The sequence below is a fragment of the Ictidomys tridecemlineatus genome, chromosome 3 (assembly GCF_052094955.1).
Source record: "Ictidomys tridecemlineatus isolate mIctTri1 chromosome 3, mIctTri1.hap1, whole genome shotgun sequence".
NCBI lineage: Eukaryota > Metazoa > Chordata > Mammalia > Rodentia > Sciuridae > Ictidomys > Ictidomys tridecemlineatus.
Window position 1 is genome coordinate 131,269,756 of NC_135479.1, and position 22,439 is coordinate 131,292,194.

Sequence of the window (22,439 nt, forward strand, 5' to 3'; positions counted from 1 at the left end):
TCCTTCCCTTTAAAGAGAGAACAGCCACAGCACAGGGAGTGGTTCTTTCTAGCAACCCATCCTTTAAAACCTCCCAAGGCATCAGTTATCTGCCACATGTTCAACAAACAACCCTACCCCCCAAAATATTCATTAATGCAGATTCACAGTTAAAATGGCTCCAGATTAAAGCCGAGTCAGTCATAATTGAGAGGGTGCTAAGCTGGATGACTATCAAAAGACATTTGATTAGGGGGCCTGCCAAAACGCAGTTTTAAAACCACAATTTCCATGCACAGTGTAATGGATATTATGGATAATTACCCAGAGTGCACTACTCAGCCACACAGCTGCCTACAATTACGTCCCCAACAGCTTCCTCCTCCGCTTCACCCTTCAAGCTCCCCCATGACAACTCCTTATAGCTTTTTCCAGGAGTTGGTATCTTCCTGACATTAACAAGAATGGGCCCTCAAAGTTACACAAGGAGTAAGGGGGAAAACTCAGCAATGTCATGTGCCCTGAGGCTAACAGTACATTCAAGGAACTCAGTCAGCCCAAGGTTAAGGGAGCATTGAGAGTTTGTGGAATGCCTGGGAACTTCCAGGTGGGGTGGGAAGAGCAATTCGTGAAGAAACAAAGCTGCCCAATCAACATAGAGAGGCTTAAGGCTGCCACAAGCCTCTCACACATGCAACTCAGCTGGTTGGCATTTATGAACATTCTGGATTAATATTAGTTTCTTTATTAAGTAAGAAAGCAGGGGCCCTTTGCCATCTGTTCATCATTTTCTTTACCACTGGCAGGAGAGCAGAAGATTCAATAACAGCTTTACAAAGGGTCATAACCAGCTTTACCTGTAGCTGGACAGCCCGTGCTAGGCCTGAGGCAGTGGCAATAAAGTAATAAAAGCTCCTGTTTGTGAAATGAGATAAATCAATAAGGCTGCCCACATGACAGACTTGCTTTCAAAAAGCCTTGGTGAGTTGAGGTAACTTGCTTTCCTCAAGCCTCACATAAACCAGGCCACATTATTAGGAAAGAAGGGAGGGGAAGGATAGGCCCATGTGCAGCGGATGGCTCTCCAGGAGGGCTGGAAGCCTAAAACATGGTCCATTTCTACATGACTTAGCCAGAGAGAAATGCTTGGGAAAACACAGCAGTACCAAGCTATTGCTTTGAAGGTAGAATGGCTGTTTATAGTACCTGAAATGGATGTGGACACACATCCATTCTCATGAATGAATACAAACAAGGCAGAGAATACCATACACATTTTTTTTTAAAAAACTGCTTTTAATGAAGTCTGCCTATTCTACCAATCAGGACTCTTCATGCTTCCAACCCATACTTTCTCTTCCTTTTCTGATTTCATCTTTCAGACCATTTCATTCTTCCAAACCAAGTGCCAGGTTGTTACCTCCTGCTGCTAACCCTGGTGCCAACTTATCCCCTTCATGTGCTAAAGTGAGCCCTGGAGTTAATTGAACATCTAATAAAACTGCAGTCCTTGCTCAAATGCTTTCCAAGAGTGTTGTTTCCATTTCCGTTATACTCAACTCAAGGGTATCTTTTGCTCTGCTGATTTAACACATATGCCTAAAAGTTCATGCTATTGAAATGTCAGTTTTGGGGGGGCAGTTATTGCTTTTCCATTTATAATAACTCTAGATAATAAATCAAACAAAATTAAAACACTACCTCCCTTTGAAGTATGTTACATTGAGAGACTGATTTAATTATTCTGTTATGTGGTATTCCAAAAAGGGTTCTATATTATGTCTTCACTAAAGAAAGGACACTGATCTGTCCTAGGTTTTTCTGTCAATAGTTCTTAGAAAAGAACAACAATCTTTCTTTTGTTTCTTTCATTTTTCTTCTATTAATAAAATAATGGTGGTTTTGTGTCATTTCTTCAACTATTGTGATGCTACATGATACACTATAAGAAAAGCGAAGTTCCTGCTGGGCATAGTGGTGCACACCTATAATTCCAGGGACTCAGAAGGCTGAGGCCGGAGGATCACAAGTTTGAGGCCAACCTCAGCAACTTAGCAAGATCCTGTCTCAAAATAACACAGAAAAAGGGATGAGGGCAGGGGTTAAAGCTCAGCAGTAGAGCGCTTGCCTTGCACGTGTGAGGCACTGGGTTCGATCCTCAGCACCATATAAAATATATTAAAAAATAAAGATATTGTGTCCATCTTAAAAAAAAAAAAAGGAATGGGGATGTGGCTAAGTGCTTAAGTACCCCTGGGTTCAATTCCCAGTACCAAAAAAAAAAAAAAATCCAAATCCAAGTTTCTAAGAATGACCTATCTCTTGATTATTTAATTTCCGTGGGTTAAAGACACTTAAAAAAACAGTGGGGTAGCACATGACTGAAATATCATATAACATGTCCATGTAAACCTCAGATATAAGATATGACATAAAATAAGCCTGTGTTGCTGAAACAACACTTAAAAAGACTTTCCAAGAGTCAGAACATATCCTGTTTGGATGTACATATTCAAGGCCTTACTCCTTGATTTTGCAGTAGGGATAGAAACTTTTCATGTATTTTACAGTGGAGAACTCTGGCTGTCCATGAATTAAAAATTGTTTTAAAAAGAAGAGTACTGCCAAGCCCACTGGCCAGGCCAGAATAAAGAGCATACTTAATACAGGAAAAAGCCTCAACGGAGATCTAAATAACAAACATCAACCACCACAAGTCAAAACTCATTTGAGTCCAGAGTCCAGGGCTTACCTCCTCTGGTTCTATCAGCTTAAACTCCATGCCTCGGCCTGTCCAGGCAATGAAGTGAGCATTGGCTGGGTCATCAAGAAGAGTGACCAGGAACTGCCACAGCTGAAGGGAGCCTCGCCTCTGGTAAGGAGGGCCCTCCCGATACATGGTGGGCTCTTGCTTGACTTTGCCTGTTTGGGACAAAGATATATATGCAGAATTTAGTCCAGAATTTCTCTGGAGATTTGGACAAAAAGGAACGTTGTTCGATTCTGATTTAATCATTTCAATTGGTGAGACTGCTTGAGGAATTCTGACATCTCCAACCCTTTCATTTAGCCTTAAACCTTGGATGGGCTGCTTACCTTCCAGTCTCTCAGGCACAACGCAAGTGTCATCAAAATATAACCGGGGATCTTTTTCATATGAAAAACCTGAAGGAGTTGAAAGAGAAAGAACATGTTGCTTAATAGATTCTCTGTGTAATACTAAAACTGGATTTAGAGACTAAAATAGGATTTGGTCACTTCAGCTCATAAGCCCTATGCTGTATCTATGTTGCCCTGAATTTTGGGTGACTTCAAAAGGACTTAAGGCATTCGAGTTCTGATGTAATCACCTGAGCCTCAGTCAGAGCAGCATCAATTCTTGCTATCAGAACTAAGACTAAGGGAAGCGCTGAGTCACAAGAATGTTCTGTCACATCTTGTTTATGTTTGCATGGGTCAGTGTTGCTGTGACTGTGCCCTTAGATCAGAAAAGACATCTTATCTATTTTGGTTAACCTAGCCGGATATATTTATTAGACCTGTACATGGTTTCACCATTTGCCTTTAGCTAATATTAATTTCAATCTTCCATATAAACTTGTCCAGGTTCTCTAAACATCTCAAATACCTTATTGGAGAGTAAAGTACATGGCTCACTTAATAAAGACCAGGGCCTATAGAAGATTGTGAAAAAGTCTAAGTTGCAAAGCCAATTGGAGGTATTACCAGACAGGGTGGAAGAAATCCAAAGAGACTTCCTAGCAAAGCCAGCTAACATACCTCCTCCTCAGGGATCCCACCCTCTGTTTTCTAGCTGGTCTCAGAGTTATTAGGATCCTACCTGGCGAAGGATGCCTCCTCTCTGGGTTTGGTTCTTAGCCGATTCACCTAGCTAGTATAGGTAAATGTGTATTGGACATGTAGTGGGGACAGGGAGGGGAAAGCACTCTGTGATAAAGGGCTGTCATTAGAATCAGAGAGGGATTCACTGTGACTTGAAAAATCTATGGGTAAAGGAGCTAAGATATGATTCCACTATTTTCTCCTTCTTTTCAGTCTGCCCAAATCAAGTAGCTTCTTGGCAGGTCTAGAACACCATTTTAAGAGGTTAGGAAAAGCCTGGCCCAACTTGGAGGAAACTAAAGATTGTTTTGAGTTTTTTATTATTGATTTTTGTTTCCTTAGCTCTAGGCATGATTTCTCTGTTGCTTAACTAAATCAAAAGAAGTGTATTTTACTGACATTTATTTGTTGTTGAATCTACTAAATATTGAGGCCAGTGGATAAGGAGTTAGAACAATATAGACTTGGTTCTTGTTCTCATGGAACTTATGTCTCAACTGGGGGAGACAGAGAAAAAGGATAAAAAGAAATAAGACATAGTATAGTGTGGAAGTTAAAATATGCAGGTCCCAGAGCCAAACTGATGGACCCCAATTAGCTGTGACTTTGAATACATTAATCCCTCTGTGCTGCAGTTTCCTCAACAAGAAAGTCTGGGGAAGAGAATAATTCCTACCCTGTAGGTTGTTATGAGAATTTAATGAGTTAATATATAGTCTATTCCACTGATTTATTTCTTTACAACAGAGCACTAAGAATAGCTCCTATAATAAATGATAGCTTAAAAAAATAACTGCAATTGGGATAATTACTATTAAGAAATTAACTGGACAGTGAGAGAGCCTTCTCGTAACAGTCTCTATAATGGAGTTGAAACTCCTTAAGAAGGACCACATACTGAGTAGTGTCCTCACAGCACTTGCAGACAGAAGTGTTCAATAAATATTTGAATAAATAGGAGATTCCACAGTCTTCATTAAGGAAAAGAAAACAATGCTAACCTTTAAATCAGAGATTTATCGAGTCCTGATCAATTTATTTTCCAATTTGGTATTAGAAACCTGTTTGACTTTTATGATAAGTTGGTATACTTTACATCACAATCTTATCTGTATCATTTTTTTTTACCTTGGTTGCTAGGAACCTATATGTTTGTTTCCTGATAAATACATGATTTTTAATGGTTTCATTATAAAGACACTATAAGTGAACTACTTCAAAGTTTACACACCTGTCAAAACTATTACGTTATTTTTAGAACCTTTCTTCCTCTTGAGGTAAGAATAATACATTTACTGTGTGTGTGTGTGTGTGTGTGTGTGTGTAGGGTGGGGGGGGCTAGATTAAATTCTCAGTTTGGTTTTTAAAACTAATCAGATGAAGGACTGCCTGTAAGGAGTAATCATTTTGTGGTTTCTAGTTATTGCCACATGTGGTCTTCTAAAACATCTGGAAGATGCTCTTGGTTTAAGTGAAATTTATGTCAGTTGAATTTACACCATCAGTTATTTCAGTTGTGGCCACAACCAGCTAATCACTCAAATAAAGGTGGCAGGAAGGAAGAACTTGTTTGAGGGGTAAAGTGGAAATGAAAGATTCAAAACATTCTGCAAGGATTCCAGGTGAAGGCTTAAGGCAGGAAGGCTATCTTAGCAATCACAGATGCCAATCAGAAACACTTGTTTTGCTAACTGTTTCACAGGCATCTGTGGTCAAGCACGTATAAGGATAGAAAAACCATACCAGGGTTATTTAGAACAATTAAAAATGCTGGTATCTTTGAAAAAAAAACTTTTTTCTATGCACTGCGTCAGGGAAAGGAATGGGAAAGAGTGGGAGAAAACGCACACAAACTCACCAGATAGTCTGCGTATAGTAAGCAACCCAGTGTCTTACTAAAAATATTTCCTTTAAGAGCATGCTCTTTGCTAAATGTTGTAATTAAGTAAAATGTTTTCCTCCCTTATTCCCTCACTCCCTCCTAGTTTGCCTGCTGCAAACATCAATTGCTTCTGTAGAGACATTCGGAACCTGGAAGAGAGCCCTGCACAGCTGTGCCTATCGCAGCCAGTGGTCCTGTAGTCCTTCCTTTGGAGGGCTGGACCCTCACAGGGTAACCAGAGGAAACACACCAGGATGTCCCACCTAACCAAACTAGTGGGAAACTCATATGAACCACCCTTGTTAACTAATCACCTGTAAAAATCAGCCAATGCTTCAGGAGTATCAGATCTTCCGCCTAAAATGCCAGAGATCAGTGGTTCTCAATCTTACATGCACCTGAACCCACGCTAGCATTTTTTTTTTTTTTTAAACAAGGGTACTCAACCACTGAGCCACATCTCCAGCCCTTTTTAAAAATTTCTTTTTACTTTGAGGCAAGGTCTTGCTAAGTTGCTTAGGGCCTCAAACCTTTTATCTTCCTGCATCAGCCTCCTGAGCCTCCAGGATTACAGGCATGTGCCACCATGCTCGGCCCACCCCAGAATTTATGATTTAATTGCTTTGATGAAGGCAGAACATAATTTTTTTTTTAAACTCCCCAGGTGATTCTAATATGCAGCCAAGTTGAGAATCACTACTTTAGTTCTTACACTTGGAGGTGCATTTCCTGAAGGCCTTGTGAAAATAGACTGTTGGGCCTCATTCTGGGGTTTCTGATTTAATAGATCTAAAATGAGTCTTGAGAATGTGTGTTTCCAACAAGTTCCAGGTGAAGCAGATGCCACAGGTATGGGGAATCACACTGCTCTAGATATTTAAGAAGAAATGCTATTTAATAGACAAGAAGACACACTTCTGGGGAAGCTGTTCTAAGGGGAAAAAAAAAAAAAACCTTCCTTATTTCAGGGAAATCCTAAACCTACTACCTCAAGTAGTGTTTTTGCCCAGAAAGGTAACTTTTAAGCCCTGAGCCTACCTCTTAAGGCCTTTCATGCCCCACAGACTTCAGTCCTCAACAGTGCTCCTTTCCATCAAATGAGCCTGCTGATTTGCTATTGTCATCCACTCATGCAGGAGCTATTCAGCAAATGATCCTTGCAGCTCTGACAGCTCAATTATCCTCCCCCCACAAAAGGCCCCCTTCCTCCTCTGCGTTCCCATCTAATTACTACTTTAAAGAAATTCTAGATTTAAAAAAAAAAATCTGTGTTGATGCCCTAAAAACAAACAACAACAAAACACAGGCCCTCACAAACACTGGCAGCAGATGCCTTGAAAATGTCATTCCTTTAACCCAGAAATTTCAGGGATTTAGCTTCAAGAATTAATCAAGGGAACGTGAAAAGATTTAATTAGGTGAACGTTTATTTCTGGTTATTCTGAGAATAATCTGGAAATATGTACATTTTCAGCAAGAGGTGATCAGCTAAATGCATACCCATAATAAATACTGTGCTGCCACTACAGATGCAATCAAGGAGGATGTTGGAAGTTATAGCAATTACACTGGCTGTACACTGTGGAGGGTGATGACGCCTTGGCTTAGAATTCTGGCTTTACCTATCCAGTCATATGACCTTGAGCAAACCTTTCAAACTCCTAAACTTCTGAGCCTCAGTTTCCTCATATAATATGGGGCTAATAGGAATATATGTCTTCTAGGAGTAATGAAAGGATTAAATGACTAAAATCAACACATTTAAAGAAGTTAGAACAGGATTTGAAATACATTAAGCATTCATTGAGTTAATGACTATTGTTAAAAGAAAGAACAGTATAAAATGATGAATCTTGGTATGATCTGTATAATATTTATGTCTGCAAAGAAAAAAAATGGAAGATTTTACATAGCAAGTTTATGGTGATCTCTGGACAATGAAATTTAATTTTTATTAAATTTTTTGTCTGTCTGTATTTGCTAAATTTTGTGTAACTATTATTACTTGTGACAAGAAGCTATAGAAGTTTATATTTTAAGTAAAACAAGGTCAAAAGCAAGCTCTTCCAGGAAACTGAGCTTCTAGCTCCATCTGACCACCTCCTTGGGCCATATGCTATAGAACATCTACACATCTTATTTGCCAAGAACACCTCAAATTTTTCTCCCATGTTAAAAGCAGCAACCATTTATTATGTAATAATTTCAAGAAAAAGCTAGCCACCCAAACTAAATCAAACCTAGAAACACATTTTAAAATTGTTTTCTAACATGTCCTTGGATTACCCTCACTGACCTAATTAAAAAGTTCTAGTTTAGGCTGATCGGTCTGGAAATGTGGACATCAATCAACTTCCCTTTTTTCCCCCATATTCTCCTGTGAACTCTTAAAAGTTAGGGTCACTGCTTTTAAAAATGATGGCAGCCCTCACAAGTGCTTAGGAGCATGACTCAGACCCTATGTGCAAGATAACTGAAGATTATGATCAATCAGCATGCACACTCATTAGCTAAAAAAGTTTAACCTATTATCTCAAACCTCAGTCTGGAAACAGCACTTTTAAGTTTAAAATATATATATATATATATATATATATATATATTTATTTTCTTATACTTTTATTTTATGTATTTATTTTTATGTGGTGCTGAGGATCGAACCCAGGACCTCATATGTGCTAGGTGAGCACTCTACCACTGAGCCACAACCCCAGCCCCAGCCCCAAGTTTAGTATATTTTAAAAAAGAAAATTTCTTACCTTCATGGCTGCTGGAGAAATATCCCCCTCTCATGTAGGATGACTGGCAGTTAGGCACTTCTGAAAGGGAAACAGAGACACACAAGACTCCTGTCAAAAGGTTCTGTAGGAAAAGCAGCACACAGGATCAGCTTGGTAGTAAAGTCCCTAAACTTTCTGCTCCAGGGTCAAGTCCTTCTGGTCTTGTCCTAAGAAAGTGGTATCATCCCAATAAGTAACATGGGAAACACTTAATCCACCATCTGAAAGTAAGACTCTTCTCAATAGTCACAGAAGGGGAAAAAAAAAAGATGATGCCTTGCCCTACTAATCCACACATTTTAGAAACAAGTTAACACCAAATATGGCCAGAGAATTAATGGGAGAAAAATTAACTTTCAAAAGGCTGAACTTGGTCTCCTATGCTTTATGGAGAGTAAAGGAAGAAGATTGCTTTAGATCATTCTCACCTTGCTCCCTTTTACTATTGATTGTCATGTCTCATTTAGCTTCAAGGGATGAGGGTATTTTGGGGCCAAAGGGATTAGGGGATCTGAAGTTAAGAAGCCAGGACAAGAACTGGCAGGAGTGGGGACTGCAATTTGGTAAGCATTAGTTTTTGTCACATTGAGTCTGTTATATTGAAACCCACTCATACTCAGGTGATCTTTTCTTCAGGCCTCATGGTACATCAAGGAGTCCATGAGAGGAAAAGTGAACTGGGCTGTGCCTATGTGGGACAAGCCTTCACCCAGGGACACCACTATTCAGATTCAAGAATTAGAGATATGGTAACATTGTTGAATGTCTTGCTTCAAGTGAGTAGGGTAGGGTGAAAAGCCTATCACGGTTGATTAAAATATCAATCCCCAAGGGAAAAAGGTCTCTGGTTATGTCTACTCCTAAGAAAAATACATCAAAGCCTTCAAGAGGAATACTAGTGGACATTTTTGCAAGTTATCACTACCTAATTTTTCTGTCATAAATCAACAGGTATCTCCCTCTGCCCTTGTCCCCAATCTTTTCCTTAACCAATTTCTGCTTAAATAGAGCAATCTATATGTAATCTCAGTGAAGACCAAGGCAAATTCTATATCCCATTCCATATGTGAAAGCTATTCATATTCCATATGGATAGCATGACCTTTCCCAGGGTCTTAAGAAAAGCATACAAATAGCTAAGTACAGTAGCACAGCTACTGGGGAAGCAGAGGCAGGAGAATTGCATGTTCAAGGCTGGCCTGGGCAACTTAGTAAAAATGTCTTAAAAAAAAAAATTAAAAGGCTGGATTGTGGCTCATTGGTGGAACACCTCTGGGTTTAATGCCCAGTACAAAAAAAGAAAAGCAAAGCACCCAAAGGAAAGGTTAAAAATACATAAACTATCCTCGGATTCTTTTATCTGCAAGAAAAAAAAAAAGTGAAAAAGTTTTAGTAAAGTTAAAGGGGAAATGAAGAGGAGGAAACATAGTTCCTAAATGTTGCAAGCTACAAAATTCCAATTCTCCTTTCCTCAGTGGTTTCATCTAATAAGCCTAAATCTAAGACACATAGGGAATAAATGAGTGGTTGGGGAAGGAGAATTTCCCTGTGTACAGTTTAAATTTTTTGAAATGCTAAAGTTCCTAGGCAAGAGGAATCCTTTAACCAAACAATAATTGTCCTCATGTTATACCTTTCTGCTGAAGGACACAGCTTTCCTAGTTACCAGTGCTACAACAGAGCAGTGAATTCCAAGAAGCAACCAACAAAACAATCTTTTGCATGGTATACCAGTACTCCAAATTGCTATGCAATACTAGGTGCTTTCTTAGCACTATTTTAAGAATAGAAAGAACCAGGTCCTAAATGTGGACTCTTTCTTAGAGTTACATTGGGATTTTAATAGGTCTTTTGAATAAAAAACAAAGCCAGGAAAAAGGACTAAAATACAAAATGTGTTCCTTGTGTCCAGTGAGCCTATAGCTAAGAGGCCTTAAATGGGAGACTATACCCCAGAAATCTTAAGGCTTAACTCGGAGGTGCACTTTGCACTATCTCTGAATGCCTACTGCACTTCCTACCATCAGCACAGCTGCTCTGTTCTGTATCCAATTACGTATAACCATGTTTGCTTTACTAACTCCTAAGTTCTTAGAGGGCAATTTATTTTTATTTGTATTTTTTTCAGTGCTGAAGATCAAATACAGGGCTTCAAGCTCTGCAACTGAACTATATACTGCCAGCCCTTGAAGGCATTCCTGTTTTGTTGGTACAGGGGATTGACACTTAACCACTGAGGGACATCCCCAGTCCTTTTTATTTTGTATTTTGAGACAGAGTCTCACTAAGATGCCAAAGGCCTTTGCCAAACTGCTGAAGCTGTCTTTGAACTTGCAACTCTGTTGCCTCAGTCTCCCAAGCTGCTGGGATTACCGGCATGCACCACTGTTCCCAGCATGAAGGCAATTCTTATAAAATTATTATTCCTCAAGATTCTACAGACAAAAGTCACTCAATAAGGAACAGACAGATACATATGAGAATGAAGAAACAAATGGCATGATTTTATGCTCACCTGAATCAACGCAGTAATCCCGGGGCTCCTGCTTGATTCCCATTGGTGACTGGAACCCATGTGCTGGGGGACCTGGCATTCCAGGGACCCCATGTTCATAGAGTGGGTCATGATATTCTTGTTTGAATCCCTGAGGGGGTGGGGGAGCTGCAGGGACAATAGGTTCTGACATTTGTCGGTGGTAACTGGGACGATTATCTCCAGGGACTCCCGACTGGGGAGGGAAGGGATGGCAGGGTTCAGACAGTTGTCTCTGAAATCTGTAAGAAGAAAGAAGTTAAATTGTTTAATAGAGACATTATGATATTTACTTAGAGTATTGGGGACTAGAGGTTCAGATTAATGAAACTACTTATTAATCCATATTTTTGGACATTTTACCCTTTTCCCAAAATTACATTACACACTTCCAATCCTGAGTTGGTGGGGAGGCAAAACAACAATAATCAAAGCAATGATGTGACAATCTCCTACATTTATTTAATGTATAGTCTATCTGTACAGATTATGAGCCAGGTTACATATCTAACTATATAAGACCAAGTATTTGCAACTACCACTAAAATACACATATTTTTTCACTAGTTCATTTACTCTCTTTTACATATAGAATAGAATGAATTTTTTGAAGACTGAAGAATACAAATTAGCTCTAGTTAAAAATGTATTTTTAAAAAAGAAAAGAAAATCCCAGTCATATCAGCAATCAAAGTCATGGAATAATCAGCAAATGTGCAGACCACATAAGAATAAAATCTTGAAATTGTTTTATGTGGCAAAGAAAGATCTAGGTAAAAAGGAAAAAAGTAGTTAGGACTTTGAAGCTGTTGAATCACTTCTAATTATTCTATAAAAGTAAATACTTTCCCAATCAACCTGACAAAGTGATTCTAACCTTTATTTAAAAGATGAAAAAATTTTAGAAAGAAATAATGACCCACTACATGTTGATACAAATTATAAAACTATAATAATTAACACTGATGGTAGGAGTGAAAAATTGATGGCAGATCAAAGGAATTGAATAGAAAGTCAAAATCTGTCAAGTATATTCCAAAACTTACTACTTGTTAAAGTTGGCATTTCAAATTAGTGAGAAAAAAGTTAGATTCCATTTAATACCACATGCCAAAATAAATTTCAAATGGATAAAAGATTTCAATGTAAAATGTGAAACCATAATACCAAAGTAAATAGATATGAAAACTTAAATAATTTTGGAGTGAGGGAAACTTCTAAGTATCATACTAACAGTAGAAACTATGAAGATAAACATGGATATATCTCACTGTATAAATTTCTACAAGCCAAAAAAATAGCAGAAACAAAACCAAAAGAAAAACATTAATTTGGTGGTGGTGGTGGAGAAATCTATAATAGTCAGAAAATATCAAAACCAAAACCAAAAGTAAAACCAGGGAAAAATCTCTGACAATGTTAATGTCATAGCTTTTAAAAACCAATAAAAGATTAACATTTCAGAAGAGAAGAATGGGTAAAGGGCATAAACAGGAAAATCATTAAGAGACATTAATGGTCATAAACAAATGAAAAATTTAAGTTCACTAGTAATAAAAAAAAGTACAAAATAAAAAGAGAAATATTTTTTCCTTGGAGGATAAGCAAGTAGCTAATAAGTCTGTGCCTGGCACATAAATGTCACTTGAATCAGATTGGAGAAAGCTACAAAGATGGCCACTAACACAAATGTCTAACAAGGAAACTGGCCAAAAGTACATTGTGATATAACCACTTAAGTGAAAGCAACCATTACATACAATGTACTATGCAAATACATAGGAACCTGGAAAGATTTTCAAAATATTGCCAAACAATTCATAGAACATCAAAGTTTTACTAAAATAAAAAAAAATTATGGCAGTCATAGAAAATGGTGGGAAGATTTACACCTACATGTTAATGCTGCTTGCTTTGGGGAACTATGATTTTTGGTGATTTTTCTTTTTTGCCCATCTATGGTTTAAACATAAACAAGCATTGTTTTTGTAGTAAGAATAAAGGGCTGGGAATGTGGCTCAAGCAGTAGTGTGTGCTCGCCTGGCATGCGTGAGGCCTGGGTTCAATCCTCCGCACGATATACAAATAAAGATGTTGTGTCCAACGAAAACTAAAAAATAAATAAAATTCTCTCTCAAAAAAAAAAAAAAAACCAATAAAAAGCCTTTTGTTATGATTACTAATCAGTGAGTATCCTTGATGCCTTTTAGCTGTCAGATAAATCCAGCTGTGTGCCAACTGCCCTCCCTGCTGAGGGAAGGAAAGCCTGAGACCCTCAAGTGATGCTACTTACTAGGGAAGTGACAGAGCAAAGAGTCTTGGCTTTGTTTCCCTATCTGTGACGTGAGGATATACTATCCTCCCAAAGCTTCTGGACCGGTGAAACACAATCATATCTATAAAGCCTGGCTTCTGCCATAGGTCCTGATCTTTGACAGACAGGGACAGGCTTTTAGAGTGTGGCTTGACGAGACCCTCAATCCATGACATTTGCATGAGGCACTAACCTCTGGGTACGTAGAGAAGCATTCGTGGTTTTCTCAGGTAGAAAATAGGAATCAGGGTTTGAGAAGTAATGAATGATTTATAACAACTAATTTCAAACAGGGTTTTTATTTTCAGTGTTGACGATTGAATATAGGGCCTCATATACGCTAAACACACTCTGAGCTTCACCCTCAGTTCCTTGATGAGTTTTTAATAAAACCAACAATATAATTCTGAAACACTAGTGTTACTCTACTTTTAGCTGAATCCTTTGAATAGCTTTAATCAAATAACTTGACTTAGATTTAAATCAGTCTGTGGCAACAGGTGGCCAACAGATTTCTAGAACATCAAGATTTGAAATCTTAAACTGCAGAGATCTGGGTGCAGATAAAACACGCTTCAGATCAGGGGGTGTAGCACGTCATAGCATGTTCTTAGGTGGCTATCATTCCATTGCAACCGGCATTGCATGTTTTTTTTCCCCCCAGTATTGGGGATTGAACCTGTGGGTACTTTTACATCCCCAATCCTTTTTAAAATTTTGAGACAGGGTCTTGCTAAATTGGCAAGCTGGATTCAAACTAGCAGTCCTCCTGCTTCAGCCTCCTTAGAAGCCGGAATTACAGGTGTGTGCCACCATGTTTGGCATAGAGCCATAAAATAATCTTATAACACGATCCCTGAGCAATTTTATATGTACTTATCCTTTTAACCCAGACACCAAAAGTACCCATATCTGCTTGGCAGATGTCTTCAATGTGTTTTAGTAACTGCGTAAGGTTCAGCGGGCCCAGAGCCTTTCACAAGGGACAGGCATGCCATACAGCAGAACTTCATCAGGAACTAGATTTTCAAAGTTGCTATTATTTAAGGAAACCTTGCAAGGGTCTCTGAAGACAAGAAAATTTGCAACTCACTTTGAATCTTGACATTTAGAATTCAGGCACAGCAGCATGCTGCAAAACCTGAAGGGAAGTCTTTCAGAAAGGAAACTCAAAAAGCTATTCTTAAGGCTTTATTTTTATAAAGTGCCCAAACTTAGGCTACTTAGGAGGAGGAGTAATGAGGGCACCCACCTTCCCTTTTCTCTCCTTTTCCCCTCTGCCACCATCTTAGCAACTTCAAAGGTGACCTCCACAAATCAGTTCCTCTGATGGCTCCAAAATGGCCTGTACCTCTCAGTTCTGTAACCAGAGCCTCTGCAGCTGGCAGGTCTGATGGCCCCACTTCAGATTAGTGTTCATCTTCTCACCTTCCAGCATGAAACTCTAGAGTGGCCTGGGATAGCCTCTGCAGGAAAAGGTCCTTCCACATGGGCACCGGCCACCCCTCAACCCCATACTCTAAGGACACATGAAGCTCCGAGGCCTAGGATCTGCAGGGCAGCTTCTGTAACTGGGGTTTGCTCAGCACTGATTTGCTTTGAAAAAGCAGGAGTAGCAAAGGGGAACTTGGGGGTAGGTCATCAACCCAACATATTTGGAAGAAAAGAGTCTCGCAGAATTCATTGCTGTAATTGTTCCTATTTGTAGAGATTAAGTAAAGTAATGCAGTTCTTGTCCTCAAAATACATTCTGTGAACTTTACTCACTGACCTTCATTTGAACCCCGTTCCCCTCACAGCAATGCTTTTGAAGTATCTAAGAATGTGTTGTCTACATAAAATAGCCTGGACAAAGCCGCTGCTTCTTTACTGAGGCAGGCGATCGTTCTGAATCCAGGAGCAGCCGGTCTCTACCCAGCCTCCACCCGGCCTCCTTTCCCTCCCACTGCGGCCCATGACCCCAACAGAGCTCAAGCATAATGAACTCACATTTGGTGAGCAAAGGAAGATGGACTACTGAGTAAGGCTTTTTACAGTGCCAGTTTATTTAAAGAACCAGTTATTTATTTATTTGTCAGATTTATATAGCGCCTTTCCTCCCAAGAGCTCACCCACGCTACCAACATTTGGTTTACGTTATGAAAACCGTTAGATGCTTTTTCTGCATTTCCTTTTCAGTCTCTCCTGCCAACATATAGAGTAAACACAATGCTTATGGGAAAAAAAGAGGAGAAAAGTACAGATTTGATGAAGCCTACACAGTGGCTATGGGTGCCAGGTGAGGAAGTACGGGCTAGGAGGCCAGCTTAGAGATGGTGTGTGCAATCTGCCAAGAAACCAATACCACCACTTACTATTTCTATTAAGGCTAAGAGAAGATGATGAAAAACAGAGAGGCTCTGGCTGTGGAGTCTAAACATTCCAGGCTGAAACCCAATCTTTACCACTTACTAGCTGTGTGACCTTGGGTGAGTTATGTGACTGCTCCCAACCTCAGTTTCCTCATCAATAAAAGACAGACAACAAGGATATCTGTCTCAAAGGTCTATTGTAAAGGTCATTATAATAGAATGTATGGAATAGGGCCCAGCACACTGCCAGGTCCTCAATACACAAAACCCTCAAATACACAACCTTTTCTAAAATTCCCCAGCTAAAATCAGAAGCTATGCAAGTCTAAAGACCCTAAAAAGTTGGGAGAAGATCATCACAGACACAAATTTAACTAAGAGAGTTTATTAGTTGTCTACAATATCCATTCTCCTTTTTCAGAAAGAGGATCCTGATTTTTATTGCAAGTGGCAATGTACCGCCCAACTTCACATCTGTGTTTATTTTCCTGCCATATACTCCTAAGCCAAACATGGTTCCTAAAAGCACACCCAAAAACCTCTGAAACAACTCCCAGGACTGTCAACTCCTGGAGACCTGTCAACAATGCTTAGATTCAAACCAGTCGATCTAAACTGTGATAAAACACTGACAGATGGGAGGAGAAAATGTGTCCTTTCTAGGTCTAGATGTTGGTCTGATTTCTCAAGATGAAATCTGGGAGAAGGAAGGTAAAGCAAATATGACACACTACTAGGATATTAGATGAATCAAGTATCAGTTGTGCATATACAGAATGATAAGCCTTATGATGAAAATATTTGGGATAAAAGGAGTGTTACATTTTAAAAACTTAACATTAACTTTCTAAGTTTGTGGTATCTCCATATGTTTTGGAAGATTTCTTTTAGTATATAGAATATAAAAGCGGTGTTTTAAGTAAAATGGTCTCAGAATATTTACTGAACATCTTCTCTATCCCAATGTGATTTTATTTAATCCATACAATGATTCTATGCAGGAAGTGTAGTATACTTCCATTTTCAGACGAAGAAACCACAGCTTACAGAAGTGAAGTGCCTGCCTGACATCCTACAGTAGAAGAGCTGGGATTCAACCCTAGGTCTGTCAGTCTGTTCAACTCCAGAGTCATAGGCCTACCTTGTTTCCTCAACTATATCAACTTTTTAAATACTCTGATGATGACATTTAAATAAAAATCACATTTCATGCTTAGAAATTAAGAAATATATTTGTACATAACTCCAAGGTCAAAAGAAATGATAGGAAGTACTTGTAACTGCATTTTTAAAATGCTACAAATCATAACTTATATAATGTAACTAAAGCAGGATTTGGGTAGGGAGATCAAATAATTGATTGTCCAAACTGGGACACTTTGGGGAGTGAAAGGGAAAACGACTAGCAACTATTTCTAGATAAGACATGAACCTTAAGAGACATGGAAATCATCAGTCTATATCATTCCCAGCCTCAAAAGACATCTTACTTGGTTATAAGCTCATATTCTAAATAAAAAGGGCAAAAAAAATTAATGCACTAGTCATCCAACCAAATTAATTAGAAAAAAAGAATAACAGAATAGTTTTAGTATGAAATCAATGAAATACAAAAAATTACCAAGAGACAAATAAGGCTAAAAGTTACTTATCAAAAAGACAAAGTATATGTTAAGGTTAAAAAAAGCAAAAAAGGTCTGAACAAACACTATCAAAAATGAAAAAGAGACAACTACAGATGCTATAGAGATTTTTAAAAAAGACATAATTAACAACTTCCTGCCAATTAATTTTAAAACTCACAAAAATTCCTAGGGAAAAACATTTTATTAAACTTACTCAATTAAATAGAAATCCAGAACAAAACTGTAACAGGCAAAGACACTGAACCAGTAATTAAAAATCTTCCCACAAAGAAAAATGTCAAGTTCAAATGGTTTTATTGGTAAATTCTTTTAAAAATTCAAGGAACAAAGAATACCAATTTCATGTGTAATATTCCAGAATACAGAAAATGGATGACACCCTTTATTCATTTGATGAGACCTCCATGCTAAGACCTAACAAGGACAACAGAAGAAAAAAATGATACTTTGTTCTCAATCACGAATATAGATTCAGAAGTCCTAAATAAATACTAGGAAATCAAGCTCAGGACTAGGGATGTAGATCAGTGGTAGAGCACTTGCCTAGCATGCATGAAGCCCAGGGTTCAATCCCCAGCAGTGCCAAACAAACAAAATAAATCCACCAAATTCAGCAACTTACCAAAAAAAAAAAAAGATAACACATAATAAACAAGTGTTGAATGTGTCACAAATATCCAAGATTGGACTGGGAGAGGTGACACATGCTCGTAATCCCAGTTACTCCAGAGGTGAAGGCAGGAGGACTGCAAGTTGGAGGTCAGCCTCAGCAACTTAGAAAGACCCTATCTTAAAAAAAAAAAAAAAAAAAAAAAAAAAAAAAAAGAACAGAAAAAGAACTGGGGGATGTAGCTTAGTGGCAAAGTGCCCTTGGGTTTAATCTCCAGGACCAAACAGAGAAACAAACAAAAAAGTTGGTTTTATTTAAATCAGTGTAATGTACCAAATGATTAAAGGAGAAAAATCATATGATCACTTCAATAGGGCCATAAACAATGTCTGATAAATTTCAACATCAATTCATGTTAAAAACTTTTGGTAATCTAGAGATAGAAGGAACATTTACTAAACATCTTGATAAAAGGTAATAACCCTTCAGTAAACATGGTAAAATGTTGAAAACCAGCCCTCTTAAGATTCCGAATTTTAAAAGGAGAAAAAAATTATATATATATATGTGTATATATATATATATATATATCTGTATTCCAACCAATAGAAGTTCATTATTTAGGTTCCATTAATCATACAAGAAATTTAGTTTGGATCCCAAAGTGAATCTGTGCTGCCATACATAACATGCTATTAACAGGGTACGCCGAGAGAGATGCGTCAGACACTATTTGCTTTGTTTCAGGTCAGCCCACAATACGTGTGACTCACAGTCAAGTCTTTTCTTCTCTAAAAACTATAAAATGTGAGAGGTAAAAATGAATGACAATTTATTAGTATGGAAACGAGAAAAATTTGAGTCTATTAAAGATCTTGATTTATCTACTATCTTTAAGGACTGAGTAGTTTCTATTAAATCAAAATTCCAGAAAACTTAGCTCATCCCAGTAAGCCTTCAGGTATGGACTGTCACCACCAAGGGAGAGAACAGGTTAGGCCATTTCTTTTCCTAGGAGATGCCAAATGTAAGTAGCCTTCTCTTGATCACTCAGCCACTAGAGTCTATCAATGGCAGCATGATCACCTCCAGGATGCTGATGCTCTCAGGGACTATTCAGAAGCGAATTTTTCCACTACAGGAATGTTTTCTCTTTTCTGGCTGTCAAGTGCATGAGGGTATCAGGATATCTCAAAATTCTTAGATGACATATTTCTTCAGTGGAGCCCCTTTCGCTGAATTGTGGGACCTTCCTCTACTTGAGATGTAATGAGATATGGTACAATAAAAGACAGAAATACTTGTGGCCAGCACTATGGGCGTAACATAGGATCTACCCGGCACATGTAAACACCGTGAGCAGCCTGCTGAAAATCCTGGCAGGACCGGGCTGGCTGAAGGCAGAGCACGTCCCTGGAGAAGCAGCTGGTCGTTCAGTGTAAATGGAACATGTCTGAACATGCCAAATTACATGGTATTCCCCCTTCTTGTGGGGAGGAAATCAAGATAAATCACGGCTTTCAAACACAGTGTTTATCTTCTAAAAATAAACTGAGCTGTGAAGAATTATATACGAAAATTACATGAAACATTAAGAATGTACTTTTGACTAGATTACATTTTAGTTGTTTCAAGTATGATTCTAGCAAACTGCCATCACTATCAATATACACCAGGGACAGTAAGCACATAAGGCGAAATGCAGTCTAAAGAAAGGAGTCTAAACCGTGCTTATTTCCTCAAAAAGCTTACTTGATTCACCTGACCAGATAAAGTACAACCAGAGCAAAACAAAAAAGATATGTTATCACATGATTTTGGAGTAACTATGCAGGTCCTGAGGGTTTTGTAATTTGAGAGAGAAGTTCTATTGGTATTATGAGATGGATATAGTTTAAGTTGGAATCAAGGTCACTTATCCAGTTTTTAATAGCCATTAGTGGATGTCAACAACTCAAAAACAAACAAACAAACAAAAAAACCCCTCATAACCAAAACAAATAGTATAGTTACAGGAGTTTACATTTGGTTTCTGAATGTGAGACCCTGTATTTGGCTGTGTGTTCTTTAAAAGTCCTTTAGTTGCTCCAATGCCTGATTTCTCTTCTATAAAATGTTTTGCTTTTTAATTCTGTCCTGGACACAGAGCTATTAAAAAGTTCATAAAACATAACACTAAAAAACTGTTGAAATAAAAATGGTGTCTAGGTCAGAGTTTCACAAACTGGCAGGCATGCAGAGTGATTTTGCCCACAGATAGGTTTTGTTTAGACTGCAGAATGTTGTTGTTTTTAATTTAAATCAGTTGCCAACTTAAAAACAAAAAAACCAAAAAACTTTACTTTTAATAAAAGTCCAAATTTCCCAGTTATCTTGAAAAAGGACAAAGTTATTGATATAAGGTAACAGTTGTCAAAAGCCTGGTGGCAGCTCTTTCAAATAAGTGAAGGCTCCTCCTGAGCCAGCACCCTAACAACACTCACCCCTGGAACCCTGTACAGCATAGGTGTTCCTGGCCCTTGGCCTAACCAAGGGAATAAACACCAACCAGCCATATTATGTAATTCTTTATGGGGGCTGTCAGAGCAAAGGAGGAATGGATCAGAACCAGCCAGAGGCACTTTACTTCTCTAGAAATAAGGAAAATGAACTCCAAGTAAATATGGATAGGAATCTGAGCTTGACCAGACCTGGGGAAGTACACTCTACATTCTCCCCACCTAACTGCCTTTATCTCAGCATTCGAGACTTGGAATAAAAAAAAGGACAGGTCCCCAGAGCATTCTACGTAAAGGCAAACTATAAACCTTCAAAATTCTAGAATACCACAGATAATAGAGTTAGGAGGCTGGAACTCAAGTTTGGAGTGTACAGAATAAATTCCCTTAATACTTTTTAGTTTTTGATAAATGAAGGACTCCAAATTACCCCTGATGCCTTGCTTTTCTTATTAGAAATGAAAAACTACAGGAAAAAATAACCATGAGATTTCTCAAGAGCAGATTGTTACAATCAAGGTCTTTGGTTAATCTACTGTTGAAACGTGTTAAAATCAGATGAATAATAATGACTCCTGTAACTCAGCAATCTTCCCTAATATGTATGTAAAATAGTAATAAAGTAATTATAGGCAGCATAAACCAAAGATCATCCCTCACAGACAAAAATCAATGAGGAGCCAGGAAACCTGCCCTTGAAGAGGGTCAACAGATTACACATCCTGGGCAAGTCAACCTTCCCCTAGCTTGGAGGGGGGCGGGCAGCACTAATTATCTCTTCCTTACCTACCTCATAAGGATGTCGTAATGTCTACAAACCATTTGGAGTACCTCGGGAGTAGTGTGGTATATAAACAAGTCATATTCATATCATTATTGGTCTTACCTCACAAGACGCCTCGGTGGAATGAGAACATTATAGGTACCTGGCAAATACGACTAACTGCTTCCCTTCTCCCACTGAGAAAAGGAGAGGGATACTGGAGGCAGTTCAGAAGGTCTGGAGCAGCACCCACCTCTGTTCTGATGGATACTGGTTTTCAGGCATCATCTTTGGCATCTGCAGGGGCTGATGTGGTGGTCGGGGGACCGCAAATGTTTGCTGCTGTGGTCCAGGTTCTGGAAGCGAGTGAGGGGTGGGGGCAGGGCCCACACCTTGTACTGGGCCAGCTCCAGGGGCATGCGCTGAGGTGGGCAGAGTTGCCTGAGATGGGGGAAACAGGGAATTCTGATGGGTGGGTGACAGAGGAGTGGTAGGAGGGGTTAATGGCTTGAACCCAGAGGGAGGCTTCCTATCATAGGCACTGTGAACAGAAAAAGAAAAGGAACCATTAAACTGCAATGAAGCCATTAGCATGGTTACCAGGTCCAGCAGAACAGTAGTGAGCAGCCCATTGTTGCCAGGAAATGACAGCATTAACATAGTTAAATTGCTAGCAGCCCTGAGGGAATATTTGTACCTCTGAAAAGTGACAAACACACTGCGTCACAGGGATTTGTTTAACACTTCTAGTGATTTTTCACAAAGATAATTTTAGCCTCTGCTTCCGGTTTCCTTTTTCCCTCTTTCTAAAAGAATTCTCTGTGTATGTAGGCACGTGTAGGGGTAGATGGGTGAGGGGAGAATTTCCGCCTCAGGTACTCTCTGGTCCCCCTCTCCTAAATATTCCAGGGTTCCTGGAATTAGAATCTTTGCAGAAGGTAAATTTCTGATGTAATATCACTTGAATTAACAAGTCTTCTCTTCCCCCTTTCAGGCAGAGATCTATGTTTACCTTCTCTAGCAAAGAATGATTTAAAATTAAAGCTTCATTCTGGGGGCCTGCATATTCTTAAGTAAAGGGCACAGGCATCGGGACTCTTTTGTTTACTCTGATTTGAAGATTACTTCCTTGGTGCTTAAAGTTCACATTAACATATGATAGACATGAAGAAGTATATATTACCTGCCTCAAAGCCACAGATCAAACACCCAGTATTCTGGGCTCTAGCAGGGCTTGGTA

At 38.7% G+C, this 22,439-nt stretch overlaps 1 protein-coding gene across 2 annotated transcripts in view; it reads right to left on the reverse strand.

Annotated features, from left to right (window-relative positions):
- The window catches only part of Etv5 (ETS variant transcription factor 5), a 58,898-nt gene that overhangs the window by 7,082 nt on the left and 29,377 nt on the right, over window positions 1-22,439 (reverse strand). For both annotated transcript variants that reach the window (XM_021730326.3, XM_005331011.5), the window contains exons 7-11: window positions 21,453-21,740; window positions 11,000-11,259; window positions 8,464-8,523; window positions 3,076-3,144; window positions 2,732-2,901 (exon numbers count right to left, since the gene is read on the reverse strand). In XM_021730326.3, the coding sequence (XP_021586001.1) occupies window positions 2,732-2,901; window positions 3,076-3,144; window positions 8,464-8,523; window positions 11,000-11,259; window positions 21,453-21,740 (847 nt within the window). The remainder of the gene's footprint in view (window positions 1-2,731; window positions 2,902-3,075; window positions 3,145-8,463; window positions 8,524-10,999; window positions 11,260-21,452; window positions 21,741-22,439) is intronic.